Source organism: Monodelphis domestica, chromosome 5, assembly GCF_027887165.1.
Source record: "Monodelphis domestica isolate mMonDom1 chromosome 5, mMonDom1.pri, whole genome shotgun sequence".
Classification (NCBI taxonomy): Eukaryota; Metazoa; Chordata; class Mammalia; order Didelphimorphia; family Didelphidae; genus Monodelphis; species Monodelphis domestica.
In genome coordinates, this window is record NC_077231.1 from 138,048,532 (window position 1) to 138,067,678 (window position 19,147).

Genomic DNA, 19,147 nt, shown 5'->3' on the forward strand with positions numbered 1-19,147 from the left:
GAAAGGCCATTCTCTCACTTCCTGCTTGCCTTTATCTCTCACTGTTCAATGGTCACTCTTACATCACTTCCTCTCTGAGAGCAGTTGCTATTTCCTGTCACTGGGGGCTGGTCTCCATGGTAACAGAACCTCTTCTCTTTGGGCCTGGCTCTCTGTCCCCTGAGTCAACCAGCTCTTTTCCCCAGTTAAATTAGAGCAAGGGATTAAGAATTTCCTTTTACAGAACTCTATTTGCCCAGTGTGCTTAGATTCAAGCTACTTCCCTAACACTTATCACATTTAACTTTGCATTTGTTAAATGTGTATGTGTCTCATTTCCCCTACTAGGCTGCAAGTTTCTTTCAGGCAAAGACCTTGCCTTACTCATTTTTATATTCTCTTGATGTCTGTATTTAAGAGGCTTAATAAATGTTTCCTGAATTCAGCTGAGTTGAGACAAAAGACTACCTCACAACATAACTTGGAAAATAGTATTCTTTTAAAACCTCTCTTCCAGCAAAACACTTTTCAGCAAAAATAGCCAGGTTTGCATAAGAACTTTCCCCCCAGGCTTTTCAACTTAATTTACAATTATAATTATTCCTTCTCTTGCTCTTTAGAGGTGAAAGACCAGGTATATAAAATTATCTTATGGAACTACTGAAAAGAAGTGATAAATCAATTTGGTAAAATTTATATATATATATAAAATTTAAAAATGGTTTATTTTCAGAAGTTCCTGTAGACAAAATTACATATTGATTTTGTCCTACTGTCCCTTCCTTCTTACTAAGAACATGAATAGGTACAACCAGGCTTGTAAAGATTATAGAGATTTTGTGTTTGACAAATATAAAAATCTAAACTTTGGGGATAAAAATTCGGTATCTGAGAAAAATTGTTGGAAAAAATGGAAAGGAGTCTGGCAGAAACTAGATATAGCTCAATAACTTACACCATTTACCAAGATAAGACCAAAATGGGCACATGACCTAGGCATAAAGGGAGATATCATAATTAAATTAGAAAATGGAACATATTCTTTATCAGATTTATAGATAGAAGAATTTATGAATAAAAGAGGTAGAAAACATTGTGAGATGTCAAATGGATCATTTTGGATACATTAAATTTAAAAGGTTTTATACAAATAAAACAAAAGTAGTTAAGATGAAAAGGAAAGCAGTAAATTAGGGGAAAATGTATAGACAGTTTTTTGGATTACAGTCTCATATCTAAAATATATAGAGATCTTTGTCAATATTTTAAGAATATAAACCCTTCTCTAATTGATAAATGGTCAAAGGATATGAACAGACAATTGTAAGTGAAGAAATCAAAGTTACATATAATTATGTGAAAAATGCTATAGATTATTGATTAGAGAAGTGCAAATCAAAACAACTCTGAGATACCATCTCACACCTATCATATCAGACTGGCTAAAATGATAAAAGGATAAAATGACACGTTGGAAGGGATGTGAAAAAATAGAGACACTAATACATTGTTGGTAGAACTGTGATCCAACCATTCTGTTAATGCATTTAAATTTTGTTCTTCTTGCTTCTATGATTATGTGTAAAGAATTATTTAGAGTTATGCCATGAAAATATGGTCTACTCTATGATATATGTCAGTGTTCCATTGAAACTCAGCAGAGGAGGAAAGCAGGTGCTGCTTTTATCCTAATGGGTGGGGATTGATAATTGATTTGTATCAATATCTATATACTACAATCCTAGATTGATCGCATGAGCCCTGACCTCTTCTTTTCCCTCAACTCCCCATTAAATGGGTAGAATTTCTAAAAGGTAGCCAGCTCTATGAGAACCACTGAAAGCTTGGAATTACTGGTGATGAATGGAGCATATATAACTCACAGAAAGCACAGGATTGTCAGATCCTCATCTCCATCATTAATTAGGTACTGTTGTTAGTAGTTCAATAAATTTGGACATCATAAATTTAGAGCTAAACAAGATTTTAGATTGCTTCATAAGGAAACTGAGGCCAAGGGAGGTAACTCAAGGAAATACTGGTTATTAATTGGCAGAGTTGGAATTTGAATCCAGATCTTTGGATTTCATATCCATTGTTCTTTCCACTACACCATGATGTTCTTGCTCACCTGTCTTTAAATTTCCAATGGAATTAGTCTGTCAGCATAACCTATGAACTTACTTAACACAATAGTGTTATTTTATTGTAATTATTCTTTAAACTAATTACTCATAATGAGATATGGGTTATGTCAGTCTTTTAAAAATCATTAAATAAAAGTTGTGTGGCTTTACGGGATGTGCTACTTCTTCCCACAACTTGCATTTTGATAGCATCTGTTATCCTTTGGAAGAAAGCCAGAGTTTCAGGGTAAATGTATCAGTCTTAACAACGTGAACATCATTATTCCAGAAAGCCAACTGAGATTTGAATAAGATCTTACGGTAATGACCAGAACTGGGAAAACATTTTTTCCTTATAGCAGAAGGATGATTTCTTTTTTATTAAAGTTATAAAAATCAGAAATAGGAATTTCCCTTTATAAATTTAAAATAAATGGTTTAGGATGGATATTTGTTTCTAACAGGCTACAATATACACAACTGAGAAGCAAATTCATCTTGTCCTGAATATTCAGTGATAGGGCAGATGGAGCAGAATAACTCTGTGCTAAATATTCAGTTTTATTTATCAGAGTCAATATGGGAAAAGACCATGTCCAAAATATTCATACTTTCACATACTGAAGAATACATGGTACCTATCTGAATTGGTAAATTTATTGGTGAGAGGTTATTATCCCATTTTAGGAATCTCAGATCATATGCAATTTTCTTTTTCTTTCTAATTCCTTTCCTTGGTGGTAGAAATTAAAGGAACAAAAATTCTTAAATGGTTTCCTTTTATCTAGGAAACATGAGACAGTAGAAAGAGTACTGTCTCTGAAGTCAGAGAACCCAGGTACTGAACTGACTTCTTCGGAGATGGGACATGGCAACTGCTTCTACAACTGATCGGGAACTGTTCTCTTGAGCAACTGCAGCTATAAAAAAGCCCAGTTTCTGATACTAGAGTCCTTTAGCATAGTCAAATGGCTCAAATTCAGTAAGAGATGTGACTTTTTCCAATAAAAATAACATTAAAGATGCATTACCATCTGATTTTCCACTGTACCTTAAAGGACTATGCCTTTAACCTTACCATCTGATTAGCTAGTGAAACTATATATGGGTGGTCTTTCTTTTTAGGTGAGCTACTTAAGAATGAGGACTGTCATTCCTTTATGTTTGTATTCCCACAATTTAGCACCTAAAAAGTGCACAAAAATTAACTAATTGATGTGGGCCACTATATGCATGAGGTTTTGTCACTCTATTGTCACACAATATATAATATATAATGAATATATACATATATATTGAATATGAAGAATACAAAGAAATTGGAAGGAATGACTTCATATCAGGGAAGAAAATAGGATTGTCAAGCAAGTGTCAGCTGTGCTTAAATTAATGTTCTTCAATAGCTAAAACATCCAAGTTCTTAAAAAAGACAAGGATAATAAACTAAAATGTTAATATAGTCATTTTCTTTAAAAGAATGTTTTTCTGTCTCTTTGGCTTTTATTTCTAGGTAGCTACTTCACTACCTATCTTGGTCTTTTCAATACAATTTACTGTCTTTTTTTTAAAGCAGGTTTGACTTCTCTTTGGGAGCATTGGAAACAGAAGAGGGGGTCTTGGAATATTATTAGTTCTTGGAAAAGATTTCTATTTCCATTTGGTTTTGTAAAAGCATCTCTGTCATTTCAGTTAATCTCTTTCCTTCCCATTATCATATGATTATCACCTCCTACTTTTATCCAATCATCAGGAAAGCAGGAATGAAAAGATAAATTAGTACCCTGACTGTTGGCTGAGCTTTTGAAGGACCCTTTCTTATACAGTACTCAATGCATATTGTTTATTGATTTGTTGTTTTACTGGAACTAGATCTTAAGGGACAGACATACCATGGATTCTCTAGGCATCTGTGCTTTAATAAGTTAATTAGTTAATCCAAAGGCCTCTTTTTTTCATGAGGAAACTGAGGTCCATAGAATGGGGAGACCTCTCTCAAGGTTAGTATTTAGCAGATATTGAATCTAAACAGAGGTTTTCTTACCACAAATACAATGCTTTTTCCTCTATACAATATGGCCTTTCAGTTTCTGTCTCATTAGATACTTCCCTTTATACCATTTTTGTCAGAGGGCTAATTATCTACCTGGCTTATACTTTTTCTTTCATCTCTCCTCTGCCTCATGTTAAAAACATAATTTTGGAAAATTTCTTGCTCTCCTACTAAAAGGTACTAAAGTGTAATGTAATTAGTACTAGTTGGGAGACAAAGGTTCAATTTGGGGTTCTACCCTAACTTTCAGTGTTTGCCTCCTTTAGTCACGATTTCCCAAATATAATATAGAATTAGAAAGTTGGCATTTGTTTACATGAAAAAAAATATAGTAATATATACACTTAACACACATGGAAACTAGAGATAAAGGTAAAATAATCCTGGCAAAAGATTGCACAAAGCAACGGAATCTCTAGCTAGAAGTTCAAGGACCTCCCAACATCTTGGAATTCCTAATGTAGAAAGTGAAGAACTGATATATTGATTTTTTAATTCAACTTTAAAATGATGAGGGGGTTCTCCTTAAAGTGTAAACAAGTTTTTAAAATCTCATGAAGTTCTTAGTTCTTTAAATTAGGTTTTAGGGGAAGAGTGAATAGTTATGTAATTATACCCAATTACATAATTAGTATAAATTATAAAATAGAATCAGAACACTTAATTTCATAATTGTGACACACAATACTGAAGAAATTATCACAGCAAATGGTTGTAATGGGTGCTGCATATGCAGCACAGATCTCCGAAGACTTTGTATCCTTGATGAGCCAAAATATTTTCCCCTCCAATCATTATGACCTGAAAATATGGTTTAACTAAATACAATTGCTTTGGGTTTGGAGAATGACAAAAGAACATCTGGAAAATTGTTGATTTTTTTCTCCGTATGTATTCAGGGATAAAGAGAATAGGTAAATGGGTTTCTTTTCAATTTAATTAACAGGAAATTGCCCTTTAGTGTATGAGGTCCTGACTGACATTGATAATGTAGTATTCCTCCTCAAAAAGACCCTATGGTTCAAACCTTTCATAGCAATAATTTAGGAAATAAGCTTATGGTGACTTGCCCAGAGACAGAGTTAGCAAACTGTTAAGTCTTATTACTAGATCCTTACTACCAAGATCCTCTGATTCCAAACCCAGTTCTCTTTTCAATATACTGGGCATTTTCTTATTCATCTGTTCATAGAATAGCTACATGTAGTAAACTCTTCTAAGCAGAGTTGGGGCTACAAATCCGTATAGCTTAAATAATCTTCGAGATTCAGGATCTTACAATTTAGTATAAAAGAGATATGTACATACTATGTTACATATGTATATGTGAACATGGGAAGACATTATTTTGTCTGAAAAAGATCCGAAAATGTCAGTAGCTCAATAAGAGCTAGTTGTGTTACTACAGTCAAAAAAGTTAACATAATCTTGGGTTACATGTAGAGAAGTCTAGCTTCCAGAGACTGGAAGGGGATAGCCCCACTATACTCTGCCCTGGCTGTATCACCTCAAGAGGACTGTATTCAGCTTCTGGGTACCCCAGTTTGGGAAGAACTCTGAAAAGTCTCTGGGGAATATTGGGAGAAGGGTATGTGGGGCATAAAGGTAAGTAATATAAGAACTGCAAAGATGCTTAGCCTAGGAAAAAAGGTAATATGCTAGATATCCAAATAGCTGTGATGTGAAAGAGGCATTAAAAGCTTTTTATTTTGGCCCCAGGAGCTGAGAATAGAAATCACAAAGACATATTTAAGCTTTTTGTAAGGAAACCCTTTCTAGAGCTAACCTAATGTGGAATGTGCTGCCTTGAAAAGCAGTGGGTTCCCATTTTTGGAGGGAACTTGATGACAAGGTTATTATTTTTTGGTTATGAGTTGCACTAGATAATTTCTGAATTTCTGAGATCCTAGGATAAACCTATATTAAAATATGTTCACATGCATGGCAAGAACTTACTTAAGTAAAAAATGAGTCAATTAACAATACAGAATAATACTATATTAATGTCATGATGCAATATATGATTTGCTTTAGTAATGTAGTAGGAAGAATGGAAATCTATATGACAGACATCATTGGCAGTGAAGGAGAGAAAAAAGATGGGACAAGAAGTAGATGGGTTTGAATCAGTCATCAATAAGGCATTTATTAAGTGCCTACTAGGTGCCAGACCCAATGCTAGATGCTGGGGATCCAAATACAAAAATGAAACAATCTTTCTTCAAAGAAGCAAGTAGGAATAAAGAAGTTGTTTTATTTATTTGTTGGGGAGGGGATTGAAAAGACCCAAGCACACTTCTAGGCAGATAAGTAAGATGCCAGCTGAAAGAGAAAAGTTAAAGATGCATGAATAAGAAATAATGACTGGTAGAACAAGGTTCTAAAGGTAGAAGGAGGGAATAACATCATGAGAGTCTTTAGTAGGATTATTCTTAGAGAGGAAAAGTAATACTATTTATCTTCTCATAAAGAAGGAAGGGAAAGAAAGGATGCTGATGAGTTAAGGAAAATAAAAAAAGAGAACTAAGGAAGCTTGCATCAAAGGGTTTTAATCTTATCAGTAAAGGAGACTAAGAAAAAACAAAACAAAAAAAAATGATTTGGTGCTTCTGCAGTACTGAAGCCCTGGTCTCAGAAGGTACCCTATCTTAATTTGAGTTAAGAGGAGATATTTAGATATCTTGGTTTTGAGTTTTGAAGGCAAGAATATTATGGTTTGAAAATTCTGTTCATTTTTCAGACCCTACAGTTCAGAGTTCCTACCATTAGGGCTAATGTAAAATGCATTAGTGTATTTTACCAGAAAATTCCTATTCCCAAAGCCAAGAGATTAATATGTTTACCATGAATATTAATGTGGCTGCTGTTAGAAATATTCAAGTATAGACTCCTACTGTTGGAGCTAGAAGGGGGCTTAGAGATTAATTTATACAATTCTCTCATTTTACAGATAAACTGAGGCCCTAAGAGATGAAGGGATTTGGTCAAGGTCAGACAGCAAAGCAGTGGCTGGATGGAGACTAAAACTCAATCTTCTCAAAGCACAAAAATCAAATGATTGAGGCAACAACTTTGGGGGAGGGAGAGGCATATACAGCTAGTGAGCCAGCCTTAGAATCAGGATGGTCTCTGTTCTAGTTCCACCTCTGTAACTTGGTGTGAATTTTAAATTGACTCCACCCTGCTTAGACTTTAGAATTTTAGCAACCAGGAATGTATACACCCTCACTTAAGGATTAAGTGTTGGGGAGGAAGGCTTATGCCCAACATGTGCTAGCAAGTGACAAATCAGAAAAAACTGACTGACCCCCTAGGCTGTCCTAAGCCAAGCTTAAGCTACCATTGGTACATGTGAGACACAGGAAGTGATATAAAGAACTGCCTATATAATTCGCATCACTTCCTGTGATCTCGCTCTCCTCAGTGTTGGGAGCTCTGGGTGGGGTTTTGACGTGCTTGCAGCATTTGGCTCTGTAGTGTGGTTTAGTGAGCGACCTTGGTGAGTGGTAAGGCTGATTCCTCCTTTCCTTTACCTCCTGAAAGGCACTATCCTTCTAGGAGGCCCCTCATCTCGGAGGAGGCCTCATGGCTGGAAGCCGAGCTAGATTTAATCTTCTGAGAAGGCCCCTTGGCTGAGGCCTCTGAAGTTCCCTTGGCTTAGGCTAGACAAGAGAGATCTTATACCCTTTCCTCTCTCTCTTTTCTTCTTAATTTCTTCCTACTATTATAATTAAACCACTATAAAATCCCAAACTCACTTAAGTATTTTATTGGGATTGAATTTAAATCCCTGGCAACCACTAAAATAATATATTCAGTCAACAACCCCTAATTTTACCTTGACACTGGGCAAGTCACTGAATCTCTCAGGGCTCTAGGCAACTCTTCAAGACTAATAGTGGTATGTAGCTGAATGAGTTGTGGTATATGTTTGTAAAAAATACTGTTGGACCATAAGAAATTACAAACAAGATGATCACACAAACAAAACTTAAAAAGACGTCTATGAAGTGATGCAAAGGGAAGTGAGCAGAACCAGAACACTACATAATAACAACAATAATATGCAACTATTTTCCATTTTCAACTATTAACTATTTTCAACAAGGCAAGAGTCCAGAACAACTCCAAGGAATTTCATGACAAAGAAAGGATATTCACTGCAAAAGAAGGAACAGAGCAAGTCCAAATGCAGACTGAAATATACCCTTCTTTACTTTATTTCTTCCATGAATTTTTCTCTATTGTAAGCGATATATCTCGTTTGACAATATGATGAGCAAAAACATATGTATTATACAATAACATATGTACAATATATATAATATTACCTATTTTATTGGGGAGAGGGGCGTAAGAAGAAGAGGGGAAAATGAAACAGATTTTTGGACATAGCTAATATGAGAATTTATTTCTCTTAGATAAGCATATTTTCTGTAATTTATTAAATATTAATAACTCCAAAATTTATTTTCTTTTCTCAAGGAACGTATTAGTAGAATACTAGAAGAAAGTTTCCAAACTGAATTGTCTCCTACAAAAGAATATTTTTTACCTTTTTTCTTGATAAAAAAGACAGATTCATATTATATGTTCACTTGAAAGTATATTATAATACGTTCAAATAGCTATATAGTAAGATTTTTACAATGAATAAAAACTGTTTTAAAAAGACTATAAGTAATAGTGAAGGTGCCAATCTACATTTGAGGCAGTTTCCTCCCCATCCCAAAGTAATTACAGGTTCAATCCCCACCCTGTGCTTATACATGTAATCATGTCTCCTTCAAAAGAATGTCAGCTTCTTGAAGGAAGGGACAATTTCTTTTTTGTCTTTGTTTCCCAAGTGCCTAACATAATAAAATGTAGTAATTAAAAACCTGTTGGTTGATTAATATGGAAATAATGTTAGTTTTCAATAACCATTTCTAGATTGTTTCCATGCTGAGGATTGGAATGGGCAAAATCAAATGTCTATAAAACAAGGCAGATCTACTAATATTCCACATTAACATTTTTGGATGACTTACCGCAATCATTTGAGCCACATAACTTTCAGGTCCAGTGTATTCAGTTGGGTCTTTAACTTTCACCAGAACTATGAAGTACAAATAATGCCACATATTGTGTTCAGATTTAATATGCTCTTCAAACGATACAGTTTTATTATCAAACTTGTCCCTTTCGAGTCCTGAAAAAGGCACAAAACATAAAAAATGGATAACCTGTCATTTAAGCAACATAGCCCTTATAAATAAAAAATTGTGAAATATATCTGCATATGATTATGCTAATTAAAGGCAATGAGATCGTCTTATATTCATTTAGCACTTTAAGGCTTACAACTTTAGAGTAAATGCTACATGTGGCCTCCAGAGAAAAGAGATATTGATACTTATAAATTTTATCCCTGCCATTTTTCATAGGTTATTATTTTTATTAGCACGTTATTTATTATTTTTACTGAGAGTAAAATATTTTCAAAAAGTTTGTATGCCACTTGTAGGTAATTCTAGACTATGGCTATGTAAAAGGTGGTACATTAGATAGGGAAATGAGTTTAAGATAAAGATGCATCAACACTAGTGAACAGTGTCATTTTATCCAGGATTAAGAAAAATCCCTTAATCTTCAGGTATTTTGGACTTAGCTGCAAATTTGTTCTACCAGGTGACAGAAAGCAGGTATCTGAGAAAGAAATGTATACTCTTGTAGTTAGCAAAATGCAAATTTTGAAAACTATCTGAGCTTCAACTATAATAGAAATTAGAAATTTATCCGACATCCAGAATATTGTTCTCTAGGCACTTTTGGTAAGAGTTGTACCATTTTCAAAGTACATTTTTAGATCCTAGAAGGATCCTAAGAATTGAAAACTTGATGAAAGGAGTGAAGGGAGCTAAAAATAGAAACAGACACAGAAAAAAGATTGAATTTCCAAAGAAAATAGAATATTGAGCTTCAATGTGTTTTAAATTTGGAAAATGGGGACACCTCCAAGCAAACTGATTCTAGTCTTTGTTCTGCAAAACTAATTTCCCACATAAACCTTGGAAAAAATTACTGAATTTTCTGGGTCTTATTTGCCTCATTGGGGAAAAAAGAGAATAAAACACTTCATAGTCATGTAGAAGACTCACTAAATAATAAATGAACAGCAGTATAAATATTGTTATTAACATTTAATTATTTTATAACATTATTATATAATGTATAGTTATGTATTATAACATATAACTATATAATAAAATATAATAATATAATAACTATGTCACATAGTTATTATAACATTTTAATTAATGTCAATAAGCACTAATTAAGCCCCTACTATGAGAAGTAGCATGGTTTAATGGATGGAGAGCTGGCTTTGGAGTCAGGATGACCCGGTTACCTTACATCTACTTGCTTTGTGTCTTGCATATTCCCTCTTTATAAACATGTTGTCTCTTCCATTATAACATAAGCTTTTTGAGGTGAGAGACTTTTTGTCTTTATCTTCCCAACACATGGTAGATAGTTGATAAATGCTTGTTGATTGATTGCTTAGGTTCCTGTCCCTCCTCTAATACAGATGAGCTGTATAATCCTGAGTAAGCCATTGAACCCCTCAGTGTCTGTCCCAGGCAGCTCTTTAAGGTTGGGCTGCAGAGTGGTGGTTAAATCTACATGGGAAAAACAAGTTTTCTCACCAAGTAGTTCCCAATAAAAAATTAACCAATTAAACTATATATCTGATAGTGGGAGAGGAGAAAAGCCCTGGTGGTACAAAGAAAAAAAAAAACAGGTTCTTCTTTCAAAGACTTTATATTGTACTAGATAATATATGAAACCAAGTCGACTAAATATTTATTAAGCACTTACTATATATTATATGAAAATAAGGAAAATAAGTCTTATTTGATTAACAATAACCCCTTAATCTCACTTGTTGTTAGTTATTTCAGGCATGTCCACTTCATGACTCCAGTTGAGGTTTTCTTGGCAGACATACTAAAGAGATTTGCCATTTTCTTCTCTGATTCATTTTACAGAAGAGGAAACTGAGGCAAGCAACATTAAGGGGCTTGCCCAGGGTCACACAGCTAATAAGTAAGTATCTGCATTCAGATTTGAACTCACAAAGATGAATCTTCTTGACTCCAGGCCCAACATTCTATCTACCATGCCACCTAGCTGTCTTAACCTCTTTAGTTTTCATTGTCCAGAAAATATGAACTATAAGAGGCTAATGATAGAATACATGGCCATCTTGCTAACCTGAATGATTTATTATAGCATCTTTCATTAATTTAAGATCTACACATATAAATAATTTAATAATAATAGTTAATATTTATATAGCATTTACTAGGTGCCAATCCCTGTGCTCAGGCTTTACAATTATTATCTCATTTGATCCCTCACATCTCACAATACACTGCAGAAGTAGATGCTACTACTATTCCCATTTTACAAGTGAAGAAACTGAGGCAAATAGAGGTTAAATGACTTGCCCAGGGTCACACAGTTAGTAAGTGTCTAAGGGCAGATTTAAACTCAAGTCTTCCTGACTGAGTACATCTCTTATAGGATAGATTATTGGATGCTGGCAAATCAGATAAAATCAAAGAACAACTATTTCTCATAGTTCAATTATTCCTCCCTTTAGAGTCATCAAATTCATTGTTCACATCATGGTTCTATCACAGCTGGTGTACTACAGTACCTTGCTAGTGGCCTCTTAAGCTGCAATTGTTTAGTTATAATATTCAGATCATAAACAAAGTATTTTCTATCCTTTCTTCAGTTACATCATTCTGCTAAGTCAGTGATGGACCTTCTGAGCTTGGTGTGTCAAAATTCATCAAAAAACTGAACATAATTCGGGTGATGTGTCTCTTTGAGAAAAAAATATCCTTCTCGACATTCGGCCCCACACTTCTCCGTATGCGGCTGCATGCGGCCTCATGTCATCAAAAATGGCTAGTGTCTGCTGACATGTGCCATAGGTTCGCCAACATGGTGCTAAATAGTTCTCCAAAGACTCCTTTCTGAGCCAAATAGGAACATATGACAATTGCCTCCAAAAGAGGTCAGTCCTATGTACTCTGTCACTGTACTCACTACACCCTTTTCTAACTCTCCATTTTGACTAATCATTCCAAGGAAGAACTTTTATCTCTTATTTCTCATATTATATCATCTGTCTTTAAATGAGCACTTATGTACCAGCTTTTCCAGGATGCTCTCAGAATCTGATATTATTCTCACTAGGCTATCTGCCAGGCGATTTTCATCTATTTTTTTTTCAGTCATGTCTGAGTCCTCGTGACCCCATTTGGGGCTTTCTTAGCTAAGACACTGGAATGGTTTACTGTTTTCAGCTCATTTAATAGATGAGGAAACTGAGGCCAACAGGGTTAATCAACTTGCTCAGGGTGACACAGCTAGCCAGTGTCTGGGGCCAGATTTGCACTCGGGAAGATGCACCTTATCCCCTGGGCCACCTAGCTTGCAGGGGCTGGAAGGGTTCCAAAGACAAGTTCTCTTCTCAATGGAATGATTAGGGAGAACGTGACCAGTTAGGAGGAGGAACAGGTAGGATTTTTAGAGGGAAGAGAAATAAGCTGGGATTGAAATAAGGGAGTTCTGAGCTAAAAGGACGGTATATGAAATGGCAAAGAGGTGACATACAGATAAATTCTGAAGTCAGTGTAGGATGTGGCCACACAAATATTTTGAGGTAGCTCATAGGAAGTAAAGAGTTCATTCCCTTTATCTTCTCAGTGAAGAGGCATTAAATGAGGGAAGTAAAAGAACGGGGGAAGAGCACCAAAGGGCTACTTGATATTATACTACATGAAATTTCAGTGGCTTCATGGTTAGGGGGCATGCCTTTGAGCTAGGAAGATCTGGGTCCAAAGTCATCTCTGACATATCCTGATAGTGCGACCCTGAGTAAGTCATTCCACTTCTCCACTCTCGGCAATCCTCTAAGGAGTGCAGGTGCTGACCTGCATCAGGAGATGGAGTCCCCAAAACTGATGAAATCCCAAGTTTGGTCCCTATCCCAGTTACCATAGCTTCACCACTTCCTCCAGCAGTCTTTGGCATCCTTGAATATAGAGAGTGAATGGCCGAGGAAACCAGGAAATCAAAGAATATCAAGGTTTGGTAAAAAATTATAAAATGATAGAGAACATTATTGAAATTCCTGGCCAGGGTCCAGATTGAGTAGTAAGGGAAGTAAACTGAAAGGAGATCAATGTACCAAGAGTATAGATAAATGGAGCTAAAGGTCAAGATGAGAGGGAAGAGAGCAGTGAGGCTAGGAAGGAAGAGGAAGGATAAGGCAAGTTATTGTGAGAAACAGAGAACCCTATATTTGAGATTGTGGAAGGAGGCACCAATGGAAACAGAAATGTCATTTTTGGCATATATCTAACTAAATATAATAAAAATCACTCAAGTATATAACTGACACATTAATATATTAAAATTTTTCCCATTTCTTATTAATGAATTTTATATACCCTATAATCAAAGACATGAAAATTATATAATATTAACTATATTAAGTAGGGATATAGGGTTCATTCCTCTTTATGCAGGGCAAAAATTTCAGCCCATTTTATCTAAACTCTGATGATACTTGAAAGCAAAGTCATTCTTTCTAATCAGCAATGATAAATGATCATTACTCTATCCAGAAAGTCTTGCTGAGTGACTTCTTCATCTATTATGTTTATAGCTTGGGAAACACATACCGCAGATGAAGCAGGTTGTCTTTAGAATTTCTTCCTTTTTCTGTTTTTCGCTTCTGAGATCAGCAAATGTATCAATGATAACACCAAAAATCAAGTTCAGGACAATAATGATGACAATGAAATAAAAGAGAAGGTCATAAACCACTCTGGCAGCAAACAGGGGTTCCTGAAATAAAGATAGCATTTTCAAAATAAGTGAATATCAATCAGGTCAAGGTTCCAGACTGTTCATGAAATAATATGGTAAATCTGTTTCTTTCCCCTAAAGAGGGCAGAGAAAGGTTTTTAGCTATCCACATGCTCTTCTATTTCTTTTTAACTTGAAGTTGTATTCCTTTCAATGAAGTCATTCTCTTTTTAAATACACAATTAGTCTCTGACTCCTTTACCACAGTGGTTGTACCTTTTGCATTTTAATGCTCACTTTTCAGAAGGAGAATGCAAGGCAGGTTCAAATGTCGCATCTACTGAATGAGCATTCCTCACTACTTTAAAGAAGATCTAATTCCTTGTAAACCTCTAGATCTGAGCCTGCTTTCTTGTCCTGATATTTCATTGAAGGCATAACTTAGCTTAAGGCTTACTTCCATTAGGAGAACATTTTTCTCCATTTCCAAACACATTCCCACACACCCAGACACAGTGTACCATATCCGCTAAAGGAGATTTTAAAAGACAGAGGAAAAAACTGAATTTTGACAGTATTTTCCATATTTCATGACCATAATCCCTAACCTCTTCAATGAGTAAAAAGGAGAAGTACTTTTTCTAAACTTTTTGGAATTAAAATTAAATTAAAATTGGAAATTAAAAAAGAATTATATAAGAATTAAATGAAATCATGAACTATAGAATGCTGAAGTTTGAATACTGAGAGAACGCAGAACTCAGCTACCTCAGGTTAGACAGAAGCAATGTTGTATAGTGAACATAAAATGTTCTGATCTCGATACCAGGAAGAACTGGATACAAATCCTACCTAAATACTGTGTGACTTTAGGAAAGTAATTTAACCTTTTTCTATTCCTCATTATCTTCACTCGTAAAATGGGGGTAATAATAGCACCAATCTAATGAGCGAGATAGCATCAAATGTATAAAAAATGTTTTAAAAACCTATGTATTACTTTACATATAGGGATGGTGAGGTTCAGAGATATCAAATGATCTATCTATGACTACATAATTAGTTCCAATATGCTTTTTACTATTTCACTGCCTGAGATTTTGAAGGTGAGGATCTTTAAAAAAATGAAATTTTTTATTACTTGTAAATCCTATTTCAAATAGCCTAAATTTGCAATTCTCATAGATAAATAATGGATACTATAAAAAGGCATGAAGTGTTAATCATTTTAGGAAATCCTTAAAAAGATGCCAGACTTCTATAACTACCAAATCTATTAAAGAACTAAAAAATACTTGTCATAATTTCCTATCTATAATATACTGTACAAATCTAATGAGGAAACATTTCTCAAGTCCTACTTTAAACATATGAAAGAATTTTCAAGTTTTTAGAAAAAAAATTTAGAAAATCAATGCACAAAGTCTTCCAGCAAAAATCTTACATAAATTGGCTTTTATTTGCCTGTTAATAATAACTCAATTTTATATACAGCTTTAGGATTTACAAAGTTTCTCCTTATAATCTATAAAGTAGGTAGCATTAACATTATCATGACCATAATTAATCTGCCCACTTCAGAGTTTAGGAAGCTAAGAGATTAAATGACTTGCCCAGAGTCATATAACTAGTGTGAGAGCTGAGATTTGAACCCAAGTCTTCAAAACCAAAATGTTGCACTGCTTTTCTCTTGTTTAAGGAAATCTAACACTTTGTCTAAATGAGGATTATAAGATTAATCCAAATTAATCCAATCTGACATAATGAAATCAGTCAGATGATTTATGCAATATTTTTTTATTCATTTGTCCAGTTATTTTGCTTAAGTAAATTATCTGCTAATTTTGTTGGTCATGTAGTTAGCCCTACTTCCAACATCTTTTATGAGTTCCCCTCTATCCACTTTTTATAGAAAAATGAAAATTTTTTCCTTCTTGGGATGTTTCTATGTAGTATGATTGACTTAATATGAAAAAACCCATGCTGTTCAAGTTCTTTTTATGTATTGTAGAAATTGATATCAGTGATTACAAGGTTCACAGGATTCACTTTGAACTTTCCTAGACACTTACATCCTTAGAAGGTTTTCTCAAAACATCTCCTACACCACCACCATTCCTCAGGCCCTGGTTTAACACAGTAACAATGCACATCAGGAGTGTGTCACAGGTCCGTTCTATCCCATCTTCATCATCTTCCTCAACTACAAAAGCAAACAGAATCAAGACTGAAATAAAGCATTTTTGATGTATCATGTTTCCTAAGAATTGTACCAAAGCATTTAACATTTTAATGGACTGTTGTATTTTTAAGTCATACTCATCTTCAGTTTGAAGTAGTAGCAGGCATTTTGTATATGGACCAAGCAGAGCATCCTAAACACTTGGTACACATACAATATTGAAAATGTTCCCGACTGGAAAACAGCATGGCAGAAATTAGACACAGATCAATATCTCACACCTTATACCAAGATAAAGTTAAAATGAGTATCCAATATAGATCTAAAGGCTGATACCATGAGTAAATAAGGGCAATGAAAAATAGTTTATTTGGCAGATGTATGGAGAAGGAAAGCATTTATGACCAAACAAGAAAGAGAGAGCATTATGAGATATAAAATGAGTCATTTTGATTATATTCAATTTAAAAGATTTTATACAAACAAAACCAATATAACTAACATTAGAAGGGAAACAACAAACGGGGGGGGGGGGTCTCATGGAAAACTTCTCTGATAAAGCTCTAATTTCTCAGATTTATAGAAAACTAAAACAAATTTATAATAATACAAGTCATTCCTCAATTGACAAATGGTCAAAGGATATGAACAAGCAAATTTCAGACTAGAAATTTCAGGAGGTGGTGAGGAAAAAGTACATTCTAGGCATGAAAGACAGTGCAAAAACAGGAAGGGAAAAGAGGAGTCATATGAATGAGAAACAGTAAGAACAATAATTTGATCTGGCCTTGGTTCCCAAAGGAGCACTGATTGACCTGATATACCTTCAATTTATCAATGTGATGCTCAGAACTGACCATAATATTTCAGGTGAAGTTCATTCACCCAGCCACCACCCTATTTTATTTTATAAGAAACAAAGCACCCTATCACCTCTTGCCTGGATTATTGTAGTAACTTAATCAGTCTTACTGCCTTAAAGCTTTTTATATGACAATCTATCTTCCACATAACTGCCAAAATTTTCCTAAAATATGAATCTAACTGTATCACCCCCTGCTCAATAAACTCCTGTGGCTCCCTTGCCTAGAGGCAAATATCAATTCCTTTGACATTCAAGACTCTTTATAGCCTGGACATTCCTACCTTTATAGTTTTCTTTTACTTTATGACTCTATGCTGGACTACAATCCAGCAATACTAGTCAGCTTCTTGTTCCTTGCACAAAACACTACATCTTCCATCTCTGTGCTGTTGCATTGGCTGTCTGCCTTGCCTAGAAAGCTTTCCCTCTGCACTTCTGACATTTGACACACCTGGTTTCTTTTAAGATTTAGCTCAAATGCTACTTCCTACCTTAAGAGAAATTCTCACTCTCCAGTCACTTGAGCCTTTCTCACTTAAATTTATATTCCCTATACTTTGTATCACATTTATATCATGCCTACCTCACTCCCATCAAAAGTATCTAAGATCCTTGAGGACAGGAACTCTTTTTGCCTTTCTCTGTATCCCTAGTGCTTAGAACAACGTCTGGCACACAGTAAGCACTTGAATGCTTGTTGATTTTTAAAAATTAGTTGACTTGTTATGCTCAGAGTGAAGAACAAGGAGCAATACGAAAAATTGCAAAGATGCAATTCTGAGCTTGATATAAGCTTCTTCACAATTATAACTATTCAAATGAAATAGACTGTCTTAAGAGGTAGTAGGAATTCCCTAAAGGTATTCAAAGGTTGGAGGACTATTTGTTGGATGTACTCTAATAGGGACTCCTATTTGGGAGGTGCATTGAAATTTATGGTAGTTTATACTTCTTCCAAATAAAATATTCTGTGATGATGTGATTCTGTGAGTATTCCTTATTTCAATTGATTTCTTTTCATTAAATTTCCATAGTCTGGTGATCACTGATATTGATGTCTCTTCCATGCATTTCCCATTTTTATCATGAATAGCTGATTTAAATAGGTCAGGCTAGAGTTGATTTAATTTATCACTAAATTTACTGAATTTTTGTTCTTCCTTCTAATATAGTATTGATAGTCTGTGCTCTCACAAGTAAACTTATTTGTCTTATTTCACAAAGAACTGATTCAAAAATGACTCCCACATTAGTATTTACTTGTTTCTCATCTGTTAAAAATTAGTGAATTTCCCAAGTAAATTTTATTTGTGATATTATTTGATACTTCAAATGTCTAATTCTTCCTGACTTCTCAAAGTATTTAGAATATATAATCAAAATCTTTCTGAACACTTGAAGAAGTTTTTGACCTCCTTTTTTTCTCATTCCTTAATTATGTTTTCCAACATATATTTTTAGTCTTCCATCCTTTGCACAGGGAATTAAATTATATCGTTATTTAATTTGTAGGGTCTTATCAAATACTCTGCAGAATTTTTTCACACCTTATATTTGTACCCTTGCTATTTCTACCTACTTTATGAGACACATATTTGGCACATGAGGAGGAATAAATTTTATTGTAATCTTTTCATAAATGTTTATATAAAATGACCGAGCTCCCCAAGAAGTGATTTTATTTTGTCTTTATAAGCTCTAACTCCTTAATCTATGTCTCAACTGTAAATTATGTTTATTAGCAGCAACACCTTATAAATTCTAATTTTATTTATAGTGATTATGTCAAGATTCATATAAATATTTTTTCCAGGAGAATATTGAATTCTTTTGTTAATGGACATGGATGCCACATTTAGATTCCTAATGAGTAATGTTCATAGATGGTGTGTAAAAATCATTTTTAGTATCCTCTGTCCTCCTTTTTGCCATCATCACTTTAAGAAGGAAAGAAGCAAACAGAATTCAGAGAGATTTATTTTTTTCCTTTTGTTTCTTCAGTTGCCATAGCCAAAGATTTCATCATTAAATATCCAGACTACCAATAATGAGCTTCTTTGGACTTAGGCTGA

General features: G+C 34.4%; 1 protein-coding gene across 2 annotated transcripts in view; it reads right to left on the minus strand.

Annotated features, from left to right (window-relative positions):
• The window catches only part of ITPR2 (inositol 1,4,5-trisphosphate receptor type 2), a 561,528-nt gene that overhangs the window by 49,679 nt on the left and 492,702 nt on the right, over positions 1–19,147 (minus strand). For both annotated transcript variants that reach the window (XM_001363065.4, XM_056799421.1), the window contains 3 exons: positions 16,101–16,231; positions 13,902–14,067; positions 9,186–9,346 (listed from right to left, as the gene is read on the minus strand). In XM_001363065.4, the coding sequence (XP_001363102.1) occupies positions 9,186–9,346; positions 13,902–14,067; positions 16,101–16,231 (458 nt within the window). The remainder of the gene's footprint in view (positions 1–9,185; positions 9,347–13,901; positions 14,068–16,100; positions 16,232–19,147) is intronic.